This window comes from Mchenga conophoros, linkage group LG19 (assembly GCF_057382185.1).
Source record: "Mchenga conophoros isolate Kocher_MC1m ecotype Shallow Benthic linkage group LG19, M_conophoros_male_GT1.1, whole genome shotgun sequence".
NCBI classification, from domain to species: domain Eukaryota; kingdom Metazoa; phylum Chordata; class Actinopteri; order Cichliformes; family Cichlidae; genus Mchenga; species Mchenga conophoros.
The window spans coordinates 30,241,610-30,261,204 of record NC_140544.1 but is presented as its reverse complement, the minus strand read 5'-3'; the positions used below and the strand labels follow the sequence as shown (position 1 = coordinate 30,261,204).

General features: G+C 44.1%; 1 protein-coding gene across 5 annotated transcripts in view; it reads right to left on the bottom strand.

Moving 5' to 3' along the window:
• Positions 1-6,247: 6,247 nt before the first annotated feature.
• Positions 6,248-19,595, bottom strand: part of esrrb (estrogen-related receptor beta) — a 46,943-nt gene continuing 33,595 nt past the window's right edge. For all 5 annotated transcript variants that reach the window (XM_085256342.1, XM_085256337.1, XM_085256338.1 and 2 more), the window contains 2 exons: positions 12,384-12,653; positions 6,248-9,515 (listed from right to left, as the gene is read on the bottom strand). In XM_085256342.1, the coding sequence (XP_085112468.1) occupies positions 9,271-9,515; positions 12,384-12,653 (515 nt within the window). In that variant the 3' untranslated portion in view covers positions 6,248-9,270. The remainder of the gene's footprint in view (positions 9,516-12,383; positions 12,654-19,595) is intronic.

Below are 19,595 nucleotides of genomic sequence, written 5' to 3'. Positions count from 1 at the left end.
CATAAGCACGGGACATAAGGATATGGTCGTAAAAGAGGGCAATAAAAAATTTAACTATGACAGAATATTAAAAGTGGCAGTAAATTGAAGGCAGGGTGCAGAATGACCCTTATAGAGTGACTTCCTCGGTTGGGACTGCTAATCTCAGCGTGTGAGAGGGGGCACTCACTGTACACAGAGAATAAAACATCTCCTGCCGACCCCTGACAGATATGGTTGTCTCTCACACTTTCATCCTGCTGGATAGTTAAGATTTAAGATAATGACACAACGACTTTCACGTTGATGCCGACATTGAATCTTTTTAAGAGGCCTCCTGCTGCCGAGCCGGGACGGCCTGTCAGCCACTGGCAGTGAAAGAGTTGAATGTCTTGCGCATACTCGTTTCCCGATGTCAGGAAGAAATTGTTCGTAACACCGGCCCCTCACACTTGTCTCAACTCATTTATTTCAGCCAAGGTCTGCGGATATAAATAAAAGGAAATGTTACTGGAGCATTTAAACTCGGCGCCAGCCTTGAGACCAGTAATGTAACCACATATCATCAAAAGTGCTGAATCTCCTTTTGTCACCACACATGACATGCAATTCCTCCAAACATATTCATGTTTGTTGCATTCATACAAATAAATAATCACAGGAAGCCAGGAGGGCCCTTTAAAGGCTGACCTCTACAGTAATACTGAGTGTCCATCAGATTTATCCCGTGGCTGCTAAAAATAGAGCTTTGAAATCTGAAATTGCCCCACACAAGCCTTTCTGCTCCCCCAACACCAAGCTGGGTTTACAGGATTTTATCATGAATGCAGTTCAACAGGTGGTCCATAGATGGAGCTCTTCTCATTAGAATATGCATTACATTACATTACAAGGCTCTTCTCCGGTAACTGTGCGCCGTCCATCATCCTTAAACAGCATCACAAGAGCTGTGCTGTGGTGTAGGCTCAACCTTTACCTGCTCCATGTTAAAACAAAAAACCCAAAAGTGTTGCCGTTTTCAGGAAGAAAAAACATTTAAACGGCTATAGTGACCATTTTAGTTGTGTTTCTCTGCCTTACTTAATACACTGGACCCCTTGTGGGTGAGTGTCAAACCACAAACCACCGGGTCCCTGGAGCGGTATGACTTAATTGAGCTATCCTGGGAAATCTAATTACAATAATGCACAGAGGATTGTGTAATATTCCCTCTGCTTCTGCTCTAACACCTATCCCTCACACACATGAACTCTCGTTACGCTCTCTCTCACTCACACACTCACACACACAGATGAAATGAAAGGGGAGGATGAGAGAACATGTACAGACACTTATAAGTTAGGAGGTTGTGGGTACGCGCGAACTGCAACAAGCGTAAAAGATATTTCACAGGAGATGTTTTCATCACGATTCATGAACCAGTAAAGCTTTAAATAGCAGGCAGGCAGATGTGCTGGGCACTGAGGACAAAACAATGTGATGTGATCGCAGGAAAAAGTTTCATTTAATTTTTCAGATTAAGTTTTTCTGTCTGTCTTTGAAAGTTTGTGAGAAGCAGTAAGAGAAACCAGTTTCCTGGGCAATGATCATAGCCGTGTCACTGTAGAGAGCGGTGAGCAAGTCACAGTAATTCAAATGCAGGTATGTGCGGTGTGTGTCTGCGCTGCTGGGGCCAAGAGACAAGCTGCAGATCACACACATACTCACCGATGTGGTCACAGGGATTTCTAAAATTATTCATCCTCTGACTGCTCACTCATTAATTACGTTGAATGTGTCCTAAAACGCCTCGCAGATACATGAGCTCTTACTGCACAAAGAAAAAAAGAGCATGTACACTAAAAATATTGGATGTTTGTCAGGCTCGGGTAGATTTCTGTTTGCCTGAGTCTGACAATAAGAGGCACTTTTAATTGCTCCATAAAAAAAAAAGAAAGAAAAGAAAACTTGCATAAGTGGCACTAAACTAAAATGAATATATGAATCTTTTTTTTTTTATTTACCCCAGAGTTTCTTTGTGTGCTGTGGATTGTGTGCAGTTTCTCATGCTGTCAATATGTGTGTGAAGTCTGTTTGTGATTGAGTGCAAGGTCAAAGGGACACAATGGAGAGACGGGGGAGCGGCAGTGAACTGAGAGGGGGACTGCTACTGTGCCCAAGGCCATACCCGTGCAGACGGACACCATATTGAAATTAGCAAATGGACTGCAGAGTGTAGCTTGCTGCCCCATTTGTGGTCCCCTTCCTCCTGGTGATATACCGACGCACCCAGTGATGGGACATCACTGTGTTAGCTGGGCAGCAGGGTGAGGTTTTGGGGGTTGGGCCGGGTTGGGTGTGGTGGTGGTGGGGGGGGGACAGCTGACCTCCCCACTGTCCTAAAATGAAACGGGTCGAGTCTTATTTATTTACAGCATGTTTTGCACTCGTCCCATAACACTGTAAATTACCTGCATGGTCAAGGCTTCTTTCTCAGGCAAGGAGAGACAGGGGAGAGGAAAGGACATAAAACGTGCGATCTGGATGATATTTAATTCAGGAATCACATATGATCTGTCAATTTCCATAAATCACACTTTATGAGTCATATTTTAAATACAAAATCACATTTATGAATACAAATGTGTGAATTACAAGCGGTCATATGTGTTTGTATGATTTACAATACGTCTATAGGCCCCAGACAGAGTGCCTTACCAATATTTATGAGATTTCTATAGAACATCTCATCAGAGGATAAGGGATGGGCGATTTCCTTGCTGGGGGTCTTACGTGGCTGATCACGTATCTATTTCAGACTTCGCATGCGTGCTTATCGTGATGTTGACTGTTTGACTCCCTGTTCATCTCCTCCTGAGATGACACGAAAAGGATGGCCATAATGTGAAATATGATGTGGCACATTTATCCTTTGGAAAGCATGTTGAGTTTTGTTTGCTTGATACAGAAGAGCGTGACACTTACTTGAACGTGATTATATGGCAAAGCAGGCGGCCGGAGACAGCAGACTCAGTGTATGTGTGCAAAGATTTCCATCAGAGGGAAGTCTCTAAGGACCAGACCTGGTCCTTGGCTCAAAAAAGGTAAGGGGCCTCCTCCATTATGGCAAACAAGTGCATTTGTTTTAAGGCCAATGGAGACTTCTAACCTTTGCTTGACACACCGAAAAGGTCAGGCCTATCCGTGGTTTCCTTCCTTCTGGAGTGAAGACGGACCATTTTCTCCCTGCTCTTAGGACCGCTGGAAACCTTTGGTACAATCCCAGGACCCACACTACTAACAAGCATAGTGCAGATAAGCAATCTGCACACAGTTTTAGCCTAAAACATGTAAATAAATAAAATAAAACAATTAATGAACAATCCCAGCTCTGAAACTGTAGAACAATCCCACCTGCACACTCGGATGAAACAAATGTCTTAATATAATTCAGAACACAGGCTGGAAACGCTCTAAAAACACTGTAATTGTTTTAAACGCCTGTGAAGTGAGCACACACAGCACCCAGTGTGAGTTTTTCTCCATTTGATGGACGTATCCATGCTTATCAATGTTCCTTATCTCCCTTCATTACTTCCTAACCAGTGGTTAAATTGGAAAAGCCCATAAGAACGTGTGAATACATGGCAGAGGCAATAAAACAGTAGGAAGAAGAGCCCCCGCCTCCAACACACACGCACACACACAGACTGTACATCCCACAACAGTGTTTTTCTTGGGTGGAGGCAGATACACTGAGCAGATAGTTGGAAATATTTCTACTCCCTCCACAGCTTCATATCAGTGAGCAGCACAGATAAAGATATAGGTGGGTAAATAAATCTCAAAATGAAGGAACAAAACCCTTCACAAGCAGTTATCAGTGTATGTGTGTGTGTGTGTGTGTGTGTGTGTGTGTGTGTGTGTGCAGTTTATTACCTGTTCTCTCATAGCACTTGTGTTCCTGCAATGTTTAAGTGCTGGGAGAACACAAGTGCACTGATTTCCGCTAAACGTGGCATTTTCTCTGCAATACTAGCAGCTCAGTGTGGTCTCATCCTCACTCTTCTTGTGTGGTGTCGCGTCTCCGCAGGGACTTGTTCTCAGTGGATTTTTGTGGGTTTGCTTAATTTCTACAGTGCTTATCAGCTAAAACGGTGAAAGACCCGAACCGCAGTTTGGCCCAGAAACAGGCCGCCGTCGTTTAAGAGACACAAAGCTCGATATAATATTTCCCGTTTTCTTTTTGTTCCAGATTTTTTCACTCTGACACTTAAGAGTCTGCTATCGGATTAAAAACGGGGATTTTAAACGTTCACCTTTCACTACATCGTTGCGTGATGGCTCTGATGAAAAAAAATGTAACCAGAGTCATTTGACAAACTGGGACAAAGGTCTGCTGATGGCCATTGGGTTTTTAGGACAGCAGCTCAGCCATGCATTAAGTGGCGAGGAGCTCAGGAGTGTAACCTGATAAATGCACTTAAAACAGTGAAGATGGACAATGAGAGGGCGAAATCTCAGATGGTCGGGCCTGTGTGCCTGCTAGGCACTTTGACAGCCTATTGATCAGCCAAAGAGAGTATTGTGTGGGGTCAGAGGTGTGGGGATGCATGGCTCAGATACTGTTAGTGGGACACATACAGCACAGCGTTAGGATTTATTAGGAAACAGATCCACTGTCGAGCAAATCACATTGTTCTTTTCGTTGAAGATCAAACCTGTTGTTGACTTTCACAGTCCTCCCTGCAGAGATGGCTGAAATTTCTCCTCCGATATAATACACAACAACAATATAGCAAACTGTCTGCCTTCTCAAAGTGATGTGACGTAACGTTTTCTGTCTGGCACCATTGATAGCCCAACGCTAGTGAAAATGCCCAGCTCCTGTTATTGAATAGTAATAGGCTTGTCGGCCGGTGCCTCCAATTTCACAAATGGAGCAATAAATACACATAACAGAATCAGTGGAACAATAAGAACGGCCATAAAGAATTGTTGGGCAAAAACAAGGAGCACGGGTGGGGAGGAGAAGGAAGGAGTGGAGGGGGGGTCAAAAAGAAAATTTGACAAAAGAAAGAGATGAAAAGTGTGAGCGTGCGAGAGTGAAACGGAGAGGGGGCCAGGAAGATGGTGGCCCACTCTTCATTTCTGTGCCACCAGCTCTCCTGGGCATTTACGTGCTCCGTTTTCAACCTAAGTGTAATTTGAGCCCTGGGTTGATACAAAGTGTATGCAGCAGCTCTGTTCAAACCCAATCACTCACCCTGACGTGTAATCCTTTCCCTCACCATCATCAACGTTGCTTTGGGAATAATGAAACACACTTAAGCAATACGCAGCAGTCGTACAGCTGCGAGCGGGGCCGCATCTTGATGAGATGCCTCGTAACTCTAATGAAAGGTGTTTTGACCTGTCAGTGGAGGTAAATGATTGCCTCGCTACTGTATCTGTGCGAAACGTATCGATGGCAATAGCCGGTCCCACTGGATGATTTGCATGAGAAATGAGGAGCGCATTACTTTAAAAAATAAATAAATAAAAAATAAAAATGACAGCAGCTGGCAGCAGCGCTCTACATTGTGTTTGGCCTCCAGATCTCCTTTTTTCTTTCCCTTTCATCCTCAATTCATCTTGTTTCTTGTCTTGTGATGCCATTGTTTCCACATAGAGGATTATCACGATTAATTGGCTAGCAAGACGTTATTTCAAAAAGGGAAATTGGCTCTTATAATTATATAGTGAAGGGAATACTTTAACTCCCTGTAATATCAGCTTCCTGAAATAATGGCGCTCCAGCCCCTCACTCCCCCCCTCCCCTCCTACTCTCCACCGCCGCCTCCATCAGCGTTAACATGTCTGTCTGCCTGTTTCCTGTGACGGATCCATTTTCAACAGTTCCTGGCCCTGCAGAGGCTGCGGTTGATTACTGGATGGTTGGGTGGCCTGCGTGAATCTCTCACTGGCTTGCCTCACTTACTGCCACCAATCTCTGGTCTTCTGGGAGCTCCTGTGTGCTCTTTGTTTTGTCCCATCGCCGAACTCGCTCTCAATGTGTGTGTGTGTGGAAAGGGGGTATTTACACCAAGCAGAGGACAAGGTTAGGTGAAGTTGCTACACTGAATTAAGTAGATACACAACAGCGTCAGTGCTGCGAACACACACACGAAAAACCCCTGTAAAAAACTGTCACCCTTAAACATTACCATCCATGTGAAATTTCCTTCAAAGTTTTACTCGACAGACTTTTTAAGCCAGAACACAAAATAATCACAGAGGTCGGTGAGTATTTAATTCATTGATCCTTTACCTTTTTGAAAATCAAAACATAAAAGTTACACAGATATTGGTGATTTCAACGATCAGAGATATCAATGTACACCATCGCCAAATGATATATTTCACATCATAAATACTCACAGCGCAGAAGCAGCAAATCAGTCACCTGCTCCTGTCTGCAGTTTCATCATCGAGGGACCAATTCTGACAAACTGATGTTCATATAAACACACACTTGCTTAGTAACCAAAGCGTGGGGGTCATGCCCACTGACGGCCAAGTCGTATGGTCGATGTGAACGCATGCTTTACCTTTACAAAGAGATCTATGAAGAATGACGGGGAGGAGGAGATGTACAACTACAAATGTTTTGGCAGGAGCACTGCGGGAGAGAAGAAGTCTTTGATAAAAACATGGATGGCTCAGGTGTGTCACAGACGTGAGGATGATAAAGACCAGAAAGTGCTGAATCAGAGAAATATTGACAAAATGATAATGAGGTAGTAGTCAGCAGGGCGCTGCATACTTCTTTTTTTTTAAGTGGTATTTCGGCAACCTACTGTATTGACGCTGATATATTTACACACTTAGACACAGCTTCTAATGTAAGACATGTTGTCTTTTCCTTAACATAGTGTCATATTGCAAGGTGAAGAAAAAAAATCTAATCGAGTTTCTTATGGCTGATCATCTTAGGCCACTACAAATTTCTATTTGTCGAGATTTTCTGCAGATGCTTTCATTAATGCCGCGCTTTCACTGAAACAAGCACAAAAGTCATCAGTGGAGCAAATCAAATACAGTTCTGATATACAGGATACATGTTACTGATTAGACGGATTTAGAATATGTCACTTGATCGCTTACAAATTCTCCAAAACCTAAGTAAAAGCATGCTTTTAGCATGGTTTCAGTCAGAATTGGTCCCTGTTGTATTGCACAACAGTTAAAACAAGTCAAGTTGGTAATGTCACCCTTTACAGCGGCGCTCGTTTACTCGATGGCGGCTAACTCAGGTTTTGGAATTGGGCGGGAAAATTTGGAGAGGGAGTGGGCGGTCAACCTTGGATGCACGGCCAATCAGACTGCTACTTAAAAAAAACCGTCATGGCGGCGGCTGGATCAGTGTTAAACACTGATATCACAAGCGTGGCGGCAACTCTACCCTCCTGCGATGTCAGGGATTCCTTTGATCGCGGTATCATATTGTTGTGACAGCGCCACAATTTATCACATCACATAAAATCCTTCAGCAGTCTAAGCATTCCCCCTTCAACACGTTCCCTCTCACACGAAGACCAGTGGCATGACTCCAGTGGACTGGACTACAGTGTTACTCACACCCAGCACAATGGACCTACAGCTAAACACAGTGGGGGTGGGGGATCTCTCTCCCACCAGAGTCCACACCTTGCACTGACACAATGATGGGCTGCTGCTACCCGTTGTAGCATACTGACCCTCTATTTCTTGCATAGCTATTCACAGGTACATACTTGAGCACCCCGAGCTCTTTCTCACTGACGTCTACCTGCCTCTCGTCCGGCGGGAGGGGTGCTGCTGGCCGTGGTGTCAACGCGAGGTCAAGAAGAAGTGCTCCACGTGTCTATCGTGGTGCGACACTGCGCACACAACAACCTCCTGCTGGCTTAAAAATAAACCCAGTGTGAAACGCCACAACCGCATCTCTGCACCTGCCATTTACCTCTGTTTCGTCGAAGTCCTATAAATGCAGGCGCAGCTATTAAAAGACAGGAGGCGTCTAAAATGGTGAGAGCAGATGCTGGGCACCTTGCTCCCAGTGTGTGGGATGACTCTGCCACAGGCTTAAAGGAGACCAAAATAGAGTGGTTGACATATGGGCCTCTGATTGTTTGAACACGGAATCTCCTGGACCTCTGCCACTCGGCATAAATCCTTTGATACTGCCACACCAAAACCCGCTGATTAACTTTCGCCTAGCCTGAATCAGGTCATCCATTTGCATGTAAAGAGGCAATTTTCAAAGGCTCAAACAATGACCAAATCTGAGGTTCAGTCTGGGGTTCATTGGCTTGCACGAGCAGCAGCAACACAAACCGCTTTGGAGAAGGAGAAACGGTGGTTAACCGAGGTACAGCGGCGTGTTCCACCGCTGAGACGGGGCTACGCAAATATGGTCTTTTAGTAACAGCAGCACTGAAAAGCGCACAAAAGATAGGATCTGAAGCTTGGCTCCCCAATGGCTCGCTTTATTGCTGAGTTACTACAGAATAGGAACAACTGACTATTGTACCTGCCTACGCTAGTTTGGTTAAACATGGGACCAGCGAGTCTTCCAGTCTGAGCATAGATCCACGACGATCACACGGCATAATGCTCTGGAGAGGTATATCCAAGGACATTTAAACTGATAAGAGTTCACATATAAGTAACCACTTTCATTCTTTTCCCCCCCATTAGAAGAAGAACAAGAGAAAATGGCCACCAAGTTCACCAGACTTTGAACTGTACACTCAGTCTTTCAAATAATAAATATTTACAAATATTATATTCCAGACCACAAAAAAGAAAATCAGCTGTTAGACAAGTAGGTGTGTTTATGATGGTTGACACCTCTTCAGAACGTTTTTTTTTTTATTTTTTTGGAACTTTAAATTTTCTGAAAAAAAAAAAGTCTTGTTATCAAGATCTGGCAACTACTTGCTGAAGTAGTTGCCAGATGCTGAGCGGCAGAAGGGTCCTTCTTCATATACAGCATGACAACTGACAGTTAATTAACAAAAAAAATTATTACTGTACATAGTATTTCTTATATATTTTAAATTAATCTGCATCATTTTATATTTATACTAATAACCAAGTTTTGCATTTGCTCTTTTTTTCCCTTTTTTTTTCTTTTTGTGTCCCGGGGTTCCAGGAAGAGGAGGAGTGAGAGAGGTCAGTCTCCATCCTGCCTAGCAGATTCAGCAGGGGTGTCTCCCTCTCTCCTGAGAACCCTCAGCCTTGGTTCAAGTCACTTTCTGTTGCCGCAGCCAATCAGCCACCCTCCGATCAGACCTTGGCTTCCAGCATCTCCAGGAAGAGTTTGTGCATGGGCACCTTGCCCTGCACTTTGATGCTGTAAAAGTGCTGCACAGCCTTTGTGGCTGTCTGCCTCAGCAGGGGCAGGGTCATGAGCAGTTTGCCAGCCCGTCGTGGATCCTCCTGATGCTGGCTGCTCTCATAGTCCTGCAGGGCCTCGTGGAGCGCGTCCTGAAGCTTCTGGACTGCCTCCATGTCCTCTATGTGCATGGAGTCTGACAAAAAAAAGGAGAGAAAGAAAAAAAAAGAGCATGAATATGATGGATTTTTTACATTTGAGACGAAGAGGGAAAAGGGAAATTGTAAGAAATACAGTTTGCTCTTCTAGACGGTGGTAATGTAACAGCAGTCATGGGAAATAGAGTCTTCTAAAACAAAATAAAATCTCATGAGTGATCTTAACTGCTCGGTCAGTTGCAGCAAGGTTAGGAACACATTATCAGTATAACTCACACCCTGACAAGATAAAGAATAGATCATAAAAAAAGAAAACACACACACACAACAACAACATCTGCTTTGTTTTATTTATATATTTATTCTTTGGTGGATTGGGTAGGGTATTGATATGGCCCTTGACCAGTGGGACTGAAAATCAATGTTATCCTCCAGTAACAATAGCATGAATAGCATCCAATCTTTGCTGAGTGAGTACACATTAAACACCTGACTGTTCCAAAGGACAGAGTGTTTTCCAAAAAAAACAAAGGAAAAAAAGGGAGCTCCATTAGAGAATTGGACACCATAAACAAACGTGAGATGAATGCAACACTTCCTTTTGATACTGTCTCCTGCAAAACGGATGCGAAAGCGATGAATGTGGACATTTCTCCACGAGTTTGCGCTGTATTATCGAAAAGTGTCCACTTCACTACATTCTCCTGCAAACAGCTAAAATATGACTCTCTCACTTTCTCTCTCAGCTTCAGATAGTCCAAATCTCTCCCACCTCACCTCCTGGCATTTCTTTTTAGAGCTGTCTGCAGTTTCAGTCTGGCTTCCCTCCGGTGTTCTTCGCTCCTATAACGTTTCGCTACAGTGCCACTGTTTTTCAGGCGATCCTCTTGTACATGGTGTTACCGTACTCCCCTCTCACTTTCGCCTTTTTCTGCTCCCACCTCTCTCAGGGACAGTCTAGGGGTCGCCCTTTCTTTCACTGGTTAACTGGCATCTGGCACTCAGGAGGCAGCATGTCATTGGCTGCCTGACTCGACTCACCTTGGCGGCGCATATTTTACCACACGGGACAATAAAAGGCAAAACAGATTTCAGGCTTCGCCCCAAATTCATTGACTGGAACAACTGTATTCCCAAGACCTTGAGACATTTCTCACCCTGACGGTTTTCAAATCCACAGTGGTAAAATGAAGTAGGTCGTTTTGTAAAGTGAATGTGGGAAAAGGAGGGGGGGTGAAGGAGGGAGGGGATGGAAGAACAAAAGACTCCGATGAGGATGTGGTGTGACATAATTATCTCTTGTTCTTTTCACACAGGCTGCATTTTTACAAATCAAACCAATTTTTTTTCTTTTCTTTTTCCTTTCTAGTTTCTCAGCAGCAAAGGCATGCGCACACTCTAACAACCGACCTGACTGGCGCTGCGCTTTAAAGGAAGGTTTTGTCGAAAGAGTGAGAAGAAGAGAAAATAAAAACAGGGATGGAGACATCTCGACAAATGGGAAAGAAAATGGGGCACGAGAGAAAGCGAGCAGCTTACAAACACTGGAGGAGGGGGCTGACTAAAATGTAAAAAAGAAAACAACAACTTTGAAGAAACAATTTCCTCGCAATCCATCAGTGAGCCCACGTCGATCCGATTGATAAACTGCTAATTACAAAATCAATTGCTATGAATTTTCACAGCTGTCAGACAGAGGGGCTCCCGGGAGAGTGATCTCCCAGAGACCTTGTTCTAACGTTCTGGACACCCTCCGCCTCCCCCTCCTCCCATCTCACCTCCCTACCAACGCTCTGTTATCTGAAAGCAAAGTCCAAGCATCAGCATTTTCGTTTTTCAGTCCCGGACAAAACAAGGGAAAAACTGGCCCGGTGACCCAGGCGTGGATTGATCAGAGGAGGACTCCTCAAAAAGGCGCCTGTCAATAGCGGCGTGCCGGCTTCGCACTGGAACAAACGAGCCCCATCACGCCCTGATACTCATTCCATTTGACTTAACACATTTTATTGACAGCCCCCTGCGCTCCTAATGAAATGCTAAATTTATCTCCCGTGGCTGCCGTGCCCTGCAGCTACTGTTATGGAGATGGAGAAAGAGGAGGGAGAGGGAGCGCTGGAGAAATACCACAACATTGAAGGTGTTCAATTAAAAAAAAAAAAAAACTCCCTCCGTCCCTCTTTCTCGTACACTGGCCTTATCTTCTCTCCATCTCTCCATCTCACGCTCCAAACTAAAGGTTACACTGAAAAACTCATGAAAAACTAAGAAATGTCATTTCTGAAACTGTGTTAGACAAAACCCATATTACACTGACTAGTGTGCATTCCTCAGAGGTCCAGTCGGGAAAAAGTAAAATGTCCTGAGTGAGTAATGCCCATGAGGATTTTTTTCAAGAATATTTTTAAACCTTCACTTTTGTTTAAGCCCAGAGATTGTGTCCTTTTTAGGATAGTGTGCGTGTATTCATTTGTTTTAATTCAGGTGAATTAAAAGCTTAAAATTTCATTGCTTCTTATTACTGTATGGTTCATTAGTTGTTGTATGTCAAATTTGCATACTTACACTTTTTAAACAAAATGCAACAAAATATTTTAATTACAGACATGGCTTTTATTTTACAATCGTTTTTAAATAAGTGATTAAACTAAAGAAAGGTGATTTTTTTTAAACAAAAATAGAGGAAATGTTGGATAAAAAAAAAAATTAGTTTTAAAAAATTATATATTTGGTTTCCCCAAAATTTTTAAATCAAATTATTAAAAACTCCAATTTTATTTATATTGTAATTTAACTCTTTTGAGGATTCTCTTTTAGTCTACATTAGTATAAAATAAAATGTATTTCAATAAAAACTCAAGCGCACTCCGTGTCATATATGATGCGTCACTGTGCTGAAGATAACCCACCTGAGTTGGCAAGAGCAATGGCTTTGAGGGTTACAAACTCCTCCTTCTCCACTTTGAGCTTCTTGTATTTGCGGACCAGCTGCAGGATGGACACGTAGAGGTCGAGCAGGCCCGTCAGCCGCGAGTGCTCCTCATCCATGATGTAGTCCTCGGCGTACACCAGCTCGTCTTCGTACGGCAACGAGCGGAACACGATGCTGAGGATGAGGATCTCCATCCAGGCGCTCTGCAGCAGACTCATCTGGTCTCCCAGAGAGAGAGTAGAAAAGCCTGGGCAGGAAGAGAAGGGGAAGTTGAGCGAGAGAACCTGAGCACAATCTGCAAGCTTATATTTCTAGTCAAATGTTAAAGAAAAGGACAAAAAAAGAGCAATTATGTGATGTACGTAATTTTATCTCTTCCACGATTTAGAAAAAATCTTCTTTATTAGAGGGAAAGAAAGCTAAAACCGTAGGATGTCGGAGATGCGATCAGTAAAACAAATACACATGTACATGCACATGTTAGCGAGTGGTCTTTAATTTCAAATGCACAGTGCAAGGTCCTCTTTGAAGCTGGTGTCAGAGCACTTGAGTGGGCTTTAGTGTAAGTGAGGACAGTAAATCGGTGCAAAGGTCCGGGATACACAAAGCCATGTGGTTACCCCTTGTATCCTGTCACTCTTGTATTGGTGTGAGGGGGGATTAGCACCAAGACACATCCTCATTGGAGGGGTTGAGGACATGACACGCACTGTGTAACAAGAGGAGGTGATGAGGGAATGCACACACACACATCCACGGAAGTGCAAGAAAACAGACATGCATGCATATTCAGATAAAGGCATCTACATGTATGCACATGAATGCATAAACGTAAAACGACGCACATCAAGAGACACAAACGAAGCCGGGGTCACATGGTGCAAGTCATGCCCAAAGGCCTGCTTAAACCCAGGGCCAAACTCTTCGACAGCAGTAGAATAAAGCTGAAATCGGCACGAGGACAATACACCTCCGTCTCTTTCTACCCCAACGCCACGACATATGCTCAGAATAGAACATTAAATCAAACAAAGTGTGAGATCCCTGAAAGATGAGCTGTGAGAAATTCAAACAAATTAATAAGAGCAAAAAAAAAGAGAGCCAGAGAGGAATCGTCTCGTCCCTTTTTCCCTTCGTAGCTCCCTTTAGCTGTCAATAAACCGCATGACATCCCCCAACACTCCCCATATTCATTCCCCCCAATCTCCCACCTCCCCTCCTCCTGCACAGCGTTCCTGCAGGCGCCTCATTCTGACAGCATATTAGGCTCTTCGGCTCCACCCCCGATTAATAAGATTGCTTTTACAAGTTTGCTGTTGCCACACTTGCGTAGCCGTTGTGTGATTTAAGGGCGATAGATTACAGTATTGACCAGAGCGCTCACTGCACCCGCATTCCACATTTTCTCTTAAATATAAATGATCTTACTAGGGTGCAGCCACCAACCTGATGTTTATCTCTTTCTGCCAGGACAACATAAACGCATAGACACGCACGCACGCACACACGCACGCATGCAGCTTAAGAAGAATAAGAGACATAATGAGGAAGCGTCAGAGAATGCGAAAAAGAAACGGGACGATGAGAGCGAGCGAGGGAGACGGGCGGAAAAGAAGAGCTGGGGAGAGAAGTACCCGAGTGTTCAATTTCCCTTATCGTGGTGATGACCACTGCAGGGGAAGAGCTGGAGGATACATTAATTAACAGATTGTGATCAGAATGTGAGGGCCTTCACATTTTGAAGGGGAATCAATAGTCAGTAAAATAGAGTGCTAACTGAAAGGTACCAGTGCCCTGCTGGACTGGTCAGAGGTTGTCTCTGAAGAGTCCAAATTAGACCCAACAATTCAAACTGCCAGAAGCACTCACAACACTTTACTATTATCAGTGAAGGCAATAAGCCATATTTTAAAAAGGCCTGTGCCATTACACACATATCCAGACAGCATCTTAAAACTCTTTGTTGTGTTATTTCCTTGTCTGCATACGTGGCCATTATGTCGGACAGAATGTGGACTGGCCGGAGCAAAATTGTCATGCAAGCGTGGACGTGGTCTTGATTGCCGCATCAGGTTGGCATCACAATCACAGGAAAAGGCTTTGTGTAGCCTTTTAATGCCAAGGAGGAGTGAAGCGGAACTAAAGCGCTGTTCCCAATATGACAGCTCGTGTGAAGGCCTTGTTCAGGGCTCGCTGAAGTGGCTTTGGAGTTGTTCTGATACAACAGACACCTCTCAGCCATATGCACACATGCGGCTCCAGCAGCCTACAATTACCTTTGACGCTAAAAGTCCTTGAATTTAATCCAGTGTTGTGAGATGGAGAGGTAGTGTTTTTCCTTTGCTCCATTTTCTCTCTTCAAGGCCTAAATTATCGCTCCAAATGGGATCTCATGTCGTTGCCTCGCCTTTTTCCACTCAATTTAATCGAGTAATGAAGTGACTTCCCGACTCCGCAGGTCACACGCCGCTCCGGCCGCCGCACTCTGAAGGTGGCCCAGTTAAGTGCCGTCGGAGTGGGTGATTTCCTCTAATGAAATATCAATATTTACATCTTCATTTCCAGCCCACTGCCTTGGCGGGGTTTGACCAAACATGACACAATATTGACCAAATCACAGAGGCCTGTCGGTGCGCTTGAAGGGCCTTTTCCACTCCACTGCTGAGTGCACCGGCAGCTTTCTGTCTGAAAGTCTTTGCGGCCGAGGAGATAATAACAATGCAGCTCTTGAGTTTCTCTTTGTTCACTTTGACTTAAGCACCCCGCTCAAATAGGGAGCATTTATATCTCAAAGAAAATGTTCACTTTCAAAATTCTCTGCTGCGACTTTTTTTTTTTTACACTGCTTGTGAATGAAAAACTCAATCGAGACAAAGGAGCACAAATAAATACGAGTGATAAAGAAACAGCACCGCATAATGGCCCACCTAATCGTCAACTGCATCATCATTAATAGTTCAAAGGGCAAAAATCAGACCACTAAAGTCCAACAACAGAAGCCAAAACCATCATCTCCTCCTTTATCTCCCCAAAAGCCCTCAGCTGTGAGCAGGAGGGGGCAGCCCAAACCTACAGACGGCTGCTTTAAACCCCTTGCAGAGATTAATCAGAGCACTGTTTCATCTGCCAGAGCACAGGACTGTCCAAAATGAAATGCTGGAGATTTCTGTTGAGCTGGAGTTCATATTCTATTAATTTATTATTGTTTCCCTCTCCCCGAGGGCCATTAGCGTGGGTAATAAAAAGAGATGTAATTACGAGGCACGGTGGCCCCCTCCAGCTGCAGCCCCCTCGTAACTCAACCTCAATCAGACAACAGAGCAGACAGAGCGAGGGAGAGAAAAAGAAAAAAGATGGCAGGCGGGAGAGAGGGAGGGAGAGAGCTAGAGAAATGGGGGATAAAAGAGAGGAGAAGATATGGGCCAGGGAGGAGGGAGATAAGGAAGAGAGAGAGCAAAGGGGGACCAGAGCATAAGGGAAAGGCAAAAAAGGAGATAGAAAGAGGAAAGAGAGTAATTCTGGCTGGACAGGGGCTGATCTATCATGGCCAGATATCAGAAGGACAAGCAGGCCCTGAAGACTTCTGCCCAGCGGCAATCTCACCTCAGCCAAGTCAAGTGCTCTCCGGGCTCCAGTTAGAGTAAAACTGCCCCTAACAGGACCCCAGAGGTTGAGCACATCTTTCTTTTTTCTAACCTCAAACTGGGCTGAATGATCACACTGCCATAAGCTTATTCTATATCAAAGCTTTTTGTTGTTGTTTTGTTTTATTTCAGATAACAGTTTAAAAGGGGGAAAGGACTGGGGAAAATGTGCGTGCACCTCTGTTTTGCATGGATTCTTGTCACTTCCAAGTGTGACACACAAGACATACAAGCAATATAGGAAGAAATGTCCATTTTGAGCAATTTTACAGATGGCGCAAACTCGTCTTCATGGACCTTTGTGCATATAACTCGCATGCCGACTATGACCCTTTTTTGCATTTATATGACGGCGTCAGGAGGATCCAATCAATAGCAGCTTGGTAATAAATTGCTGTGCTTGACGTAAATAATTTGACCTGAAATCCAGCCACATGTACAACACAGACAGCTCAGTTTGCTGCGAGCTTTCTCTGGACATTGATTTGATGACACGAAATGCTGCTTTTTTTTAAAAAAATTATTGAGTAAAGTCTAGTCAATACAAGCTGACTAGGTGAAAAAGAGGTTGATGACTGAAAATTAATTGCGTTTTCAGGAAGCGCCTATCAGCCTTCTTTTGACGTGATAACCAGCCCATTATCCCATTGTAAGTAGCTGGAGAATGGGGTGATTTGACCAGCAGCCTGTGAATGTTATGAGGTTGAAAAACGTTAAATACAGTAATCCCCTTGTTTTAATCTGCACCCTATAACCTCCTGACCCGGGCAGCAAAGTCTTTAGCTCTCCCCAGGGTCCCACTGGCCACTACTGACTTTACATATCTCTTAGCCCCAAAGACCAGGACGAATCAGGCTTTAATCATTGCTATAATTACACATAATTTATCTCCACTGCCATCAAGTAACACTGCTTAATGAGGTATGTCTCTCTGCTGATCATCACTTAAAGGCACATCGGCAAAAAAGATTTCACACAAAAAGATTATGCACACATGTTAAAGTTTAAGAAAGTATTTAAATTTGATCTATTTTTGTCATTAAAAATATGTATATAACAGCGCCGGATGTACCTAGCTATACATCTGTCACAATAACTAAACAAGCTTGGCTTCCTGGTCCTGCACACTGTTGGCTTCCTGTCCCCCATCTCAATCTCCCTGCATGAGATTGGGGGGTTCTGCCTTCCTTCCACTCTCTGACTGGGTTCAGGCCTCAGCATCCACCTGATTGCTCAATCTGTCTTTATCTCCTGTGTTGAAGCCTACGTCAGAGGGTAAATTGAATATACTAAGAGCTGTCTGTTGGTGTCTATATTTAATAAAGTGCACTGATGAGGTGCTGATTTATTGCCAGGCAGTATTCACACTCTATTACAAGGAGATTACGCAGCTCGAGTGGGATCAGGCTGGCAACACAGTAAGTAGATTTTACAATTTAATGGCAAAGAGAAAACAGGAGCCCGGGAGGAGGAGGGGGGGGGGGGGGGGGTGAAGGAGGCCAGGCGACTATAGTGGAGGGTTGAGCTGACAAAAACAAGACAACGTACAAGAGGCACAATCTTTTTTCGACATCGGTGCCTCGGTGCTAACAAATAACGCGCCAGGCAGTTGTGTGTCAGACGCAGAAGCTGATGAACTGAAATCCAATAAAGCACAGACGATGAATATTCCCAAAACACCAGCGATGAAAAGAACAATGCAAACTAGTCTGATTCATTAGGTTCCTCTGGCCTGAATCTAATACGAGAAAATCCTTTGCGTGTATATTTTATGATAATTCATTATAATTAAAGCTGTGTGACAAATGAACTTCTTAACGTTACAAATGTAAACAGACCTGAGAAATAAACAATCCTCACTCAGTGTCAGCCAACATCACTTTATTGTTCAGATGATACCCATTTATGCATCCAATTGGCACCGTCACACTGCGCACACTATTTAAGTTCCTTTAGTCTACCTATACAATTGTCATGCATCTGCAATCCGCTTTGCAACCCACATCCACCTTAAATCCTTTGACTATATTGGTCCTGACTGAAACGTGTTTTCTTTGTATGGTGCAAAGTAGGACAGTGTCAGTGTTTGCTTGGCCCTTTAGCCCTGAGAGAACTCCCAGCTGAAAACACTCGGAGCTGGGAAGCTGGGAGGTGAGCTGGCAAGCACCAACCAACGAGCACCTTTTGTATAAACAACAGGCACGGCACTCTTTACATATGAACACATGACATTCCCACTGCGGGTGTGAAGGCATGTGGGGAAAGCACAGGGTTATGGGGGGTTACACTTGAAACTCACTGCTGCTGCTGAGGAAGGCAGCAGTGTCAAGTTGGTAAGCAGGTTCTAGTGTACTGAAGTGGTCAGGGCACTTAGTTGCTCACTAAACGTCTTGGACAGAGGAAAATGCAGCTCTAAATTGATGGAAGGGACCAGAAGGGGTGGCCAGAGGATTGCTATGTGTGTCGAAGGTTGTTAGCACCTTAGGAGCAACAAACCATCTGTCAGCGTTGCCCTAACACTATTCCTAATGACCCCGTGCCCCTAAGGCAACAGCCGTGTTACTTTGTGCTGCCATTTGGAGCAGTGACACAAGTGTCTAAAAGCTCAGCGGTGATTATCAGTTAATTAAAGATGCTCTTCAGATGAGGGCAAGGCTGCAGTTTTGCAATGGCAAACCTGTTAAAAAGGACTGATATGTGACACCACGCTGATCTGAACAACTGAACGTGTTCTTATTTCGCCTAAAATTGCAGAATTCTGTAACACCTGGAAAGAACTTCACGTATGTAAGCCGACCTTTCACGGCCAAAATAACAAAGTCGACATCGGAGCCTGTAAGGCAGATATCGGCTCCACTAATGATGCAGCTTTGTTATCCTCCAATTGTCCTCCCATTAAAACCCAATAGGGCTACTCTTCTCAACATTACGCCACTTTTCAAACTCGTTCCAAATGTTAGCTGAAAATAGGAGAAATTAAAAATCAATCGGGAGAAGGTAACTGCCAATTTTCATGACATTTAAATTGTTACACTCAGACTTCAGTTGCTGGCCCATCTGTCAGTGGCCTAATCAATGTGGTCTACTTCATAATGAACAGTTAATCTCTTTAATTCCATTGCCCAAGGCCACAAAAATCTATCAGGATACAATCAGCAGGTTTTTTCCCCTCCTTCTCTTCCCTGTCGTAGCTGGAGAAGAGAAATATAGTAGGAGCGGAGCGTGGTAGGCTGCCCTGAGGTACCGCTGGTGCATGCAGTGTTAGCGCATGGAGTCTCGCTCAACCAGTGAACCGTCTCTGATCAGGTTCAGCCATGTACAACTCAATTATGCAGCCATTTCATGGCCAGAGGACACCCACTGCCCTAATGCAGACACGGACCGAGCACTTAGTTGAAGTGGAACTCCTTTTTTGCCCTCTTAAATTGTTATTTAACAAGAATGAGTGTGGTTTTACGAACAAAAGCATTAAAACGTGGCCACAAACGAAACCAGTGTCGAGTCTTCTTCAGAAGCAGATGAGAAAAATCTGCTTCCGTCTTGTC